The 3,078-nt window shown below is 56.2% G+C and overlaps 2 protein-coding genes across 2 annotated transcripts; both read left to right on the top strand.

Moving 5' to 3' along the window:
• Window positions 1-517: 517 nt before the first annotated feature.
• On the top strand, window positions 518-673 carry PHACADRAFT_167498 (uncharacterized protein; the record flags this gene model as incomplete). The annotated part of the gene is made up of 1 exon (XM_007402916.1): window positions 518-673. The coding sequence occupies one exon, from the start codon at window positions 518-520 to the stop codon at window positions 671-673; it is 156 nt and encodes a 51-aa protein (XP_007402978.1).
• A 119-nt stretch (window positions 674-792) lies between these two features.
• On the top strand, window positions 793-3,078 carry PHACADRAFT_266336 (uncharacterized protein). The gene is given in 11 exon segments (XM_007402915.1): window positions 793-815; window positions 830-832; window positions 877-1,003; window positions 1,045-1,110; window positions 1,159-1,211; window positions 1,270-1,487; window positions 1,542-1,733; window positions 1,786-1,968; window positions 2,030-2,147; window positions 2,317-2,589; window positions 2,677-3,078. 4 exon segments carry the CDS (start codon window positions 1,826-1,828, stop codon window positions 2,947-2,949), a joined length of 807 nt encoding a protein of 268 aa, XP_007402977.1. The 5' UTR covers window positions 793-815; window positions 830-832; window positions 877-1,003; window positions 1,045-1,110; window positions 1,159-1,211; window positions 1,270-1,487; window positions 1,542-1,733; window positions 1,786-1,825; the 3' UTR covers window positions 2,950-3,078.

Here is a 3,078-nt window from a genome sequence, read left to right as displayed (position 1 = left end):
CTGAGATCTAGCTGGGGCAGTAGAGAGTGAACCTGTTCCATAATGAGACTTGGTATGGGCGATGACAGTGGTGTGGCAATGAGGGGAGCTCACAATTTATATACCCCATGTCTGTGTGTGCGTTCGGCCACAGTCGGCGTCGCGGCATCCGGATTCGAAGTTCATCTGAGTGGTCGCTGACGATGCCAGGGATGGAGGACAGCTCCTTGTCCCGCCTGGTACGCGATCACACGCTATGTTGGTGTACCAGCTGATTCTGCCTGAATGGTGAGCGTGTACAAGGAGTGTTCCTGCGCGAGTCACGGAACGCTAGACTCTGACCGGAGCATTGCGGCCAGGCAGTGAATGGCTTGAACGTGAAGCGAGACTGGCCTGTGTAAGCTGGCTGACGAGCGCATCAGCGTCACGGCCCGCGGTCCGCGGGTGTCGTGGGCGGGGAAGCACACTGTAGCCTAGAGACGACGGAGACACGCGCCATGCATGCAGATTGACTGCACAGAGCACGAAGGAAGGCCAGATGGCCACGCTCCAAGGCGACGCTTACGACACCCGGCCGACACCATATACACTGGCTGGAACTTCGTGCAGGGTACTATGCACTTATTTCCTGCGAAACACGCATCAAACCTCGGTCTCGCCGAAGGCCGCACTCGGGCAAACATACCGCGTTTGAGCAACGCGGTGAGCTCGCGCTGAAACTGCACTGGCTCAATAACCCTGCACTGCCGGGGGCTGCAGACAGCACCTTCCTTGCCAACAGCGAGTGCTCCAGCTGAGCTACCGCTACTGACCAAATGTCCTCTCCAACTGTCCTAGTTGTAAGTGAAATATCTGAAGCCGTCTGTCTCATTCTGGACTGAAGGGTCCAACTCGCAGGTCGGCGCTGGTCCATCGGGACTCGTGCTCGCTCTGTCGTCGCTCAAGAACGGCGTCTCCGTGCGTATCATCGAGAAAGATGCCGAGCACCACCGTGGCGAACGTGGCCCTGGAATCATGGTGTGCAACACCTTGCTTTGCACGAGACTGCGATCGCTCATCGTTGTCAGCCTCGTACGCTTGAGATCGAGCACTTCCTCGGCGTCGCCGACGACGTCAAGAAGGTGGCAGCGCCCCCGTTGACATTCAACTTGCACGATCCCAAAGATCCGTACAAGATCATCAAGAGCACGAAGATTGTAGAGCAGGTCGATCCCACTCCAGCCTTTTCTGAGGTGCGCGGCCACCCGTGGCTCCCAGTCGTTAATCGGTAGACCGCTGACTGGGGTGCAGACACGTCCAGCATCGCTCGGACAGTGGAAGCACCAGGCTATTCTCCGCAAAGCTATCGAGGCACTGGGATGCAGTGTCACACGAGCTGGGTACCGCCTTCGTTTCTTTCCAGCGAGATGGCGAAAAGGTCGTCACGCAACTCGCCAAGTCCGTTGACGGGAAGACCGTGACGGAGGAAGCCGAGTTTGCCTATGTCGTTGGGGCCGACGGTGGACACAGTTCGTTCCTCTTGTCCTCAATACTTTTCCTCGCTATGACTCAATGTCTTGAAGGTACTGTACGCAAGTCTCTCGGCGTTAACTTCGCCGGGGAGACCCGCGAGGGAGGTGCGATGTTCATAGTCGACTGTGTTGTCGAGGGGATCAAAGGGAGCAACAACGTAACTTTTACTCCTATAGCATCTTCAGTAGAACCAATCGGTGTTCTCAGAGTCTCTTTGCCTGGGGAGACCATCCCACTGCTTTGTGCGTCATACTAATTTTTCCCCACTTCGCTCTATATATCCGCCTCTTATAGTGCGGGAATCCGCTACACGGGAATAGGCCAAGTGTTCCAGATGATTCTCTCTGGTCCAAATGTGGATTACGCTACCTTGAAGGCCGAGTGCAGCCTCAAGGCTCTCCAGAAGGAATTCAGTAGGATATCCGGCCGTAATGATCTTATCGTGAAGGAGATCATTTACTGGCAGGGAGAATGGAGGTACGCCCAGTCTAAAATCCGATGCAAGCTTTACAACTGAATAGCTGGCACGAATCTCCAGGCCAAATATTCGCATGGCAGAGAAATTCCAAGTTGACAGGGTGTTCATTGTTGGGGATGCCGCTCATACACACTCTCCGGCCGGAGGTCAAGGCATGAACTCGAGCATTCAGGACGCCGTAAGCGAACGTGCTAGAGCATGTACACCTTCAATTGACTAACATAATGCCGATATACCAGTTCAACCTCGGCTGGAAACTCGCCCTCGTGATGAAGGGCCATGCTTCCCCAGCCCTCTTGTCCTCCTACGAGATCGAACGCATACCCGTCATCTCTGCCATGCTCTAGATCACGACGGACCTGTTCGACCGCACGTTCGGTGTCGACACGCAGCGCAAGCTCGCAGACGCACGCGCCGCCGAGCAGGCCGGCGCCGGTACGGACGCGACAGCGCGCGAGCAGGTCTGGATCCGTGGCAGGAAGCTGTTCCAGCTCGACGTCAACTACCGCTGGAGCACCATCGTCCTCGACGAGCGTTTCGCCGGCGGCGAGAGCACGCGTGTCGCCTATGGCGAGCCGGGCCAGGACGTCCGGGCCGGCGACCGTGCCCCCGATGCGCCTGTGAGCGTCGGTGGGAATGACACGCGGCTGTTTGACATCTTTAGCCCTGCTCATCATACTGTGCTGCTGTTCGGTGTCGATGAGAAGGAGGCGGGGGTGCTCGGTGTCGTCCGCGCTTTGCCTTCTGACCTCGTCAAGATCTTGCTCGTTTCTTCCCCTGGGGAGGTGCACGTTACGACCAATGATGAGTCCAACATTGTTGTTGAGGATAAAGACGGCCATGGGAGGAGACCGTATGGTCTGGAGGGGCAGACGGGTCCTGTTGTTGTTGTGGTTCGCCCGGACGGCATGATTGGTGCTTTCGCGACCTCGGCAAAGGGCCTAGAGAAGTATTTCTCCCTGATTTTCTCTCATGCTTGAGATTCTGCCGGTTAGATACCGCAAGGATTACTAAACGCTCGAACAGACGAAGCAGCACTGTAAACAAATGGGTTTAAATGTAAACGTTCAACAAATATTGAGCCCAGTACCGGCTCCAATCAAAGGCGT

Source organism: Phanerochaete carnosa (assembly GCF_000300595.1).
Source record: "Phanerochaete carnosa HHB-10118-sp unplaced genomic scaffold PHACAscaffold_553, whole genome shotgun sequence".
In the NCBI taxonomy this organism is placed as follows: domain Eukaryota; kingdom Fungi; phylum Basidiomycota; class Agaricomycetes; order Polyporales; family Phanerochaetaceae; genus Phanerochaete; species Phanerochaete carnosa.
The sequence above is the reverse complement of the archived record's forward strand: the minus strand, read 5'-3'. Positions and strand labels throughout refer to the sequence as shown.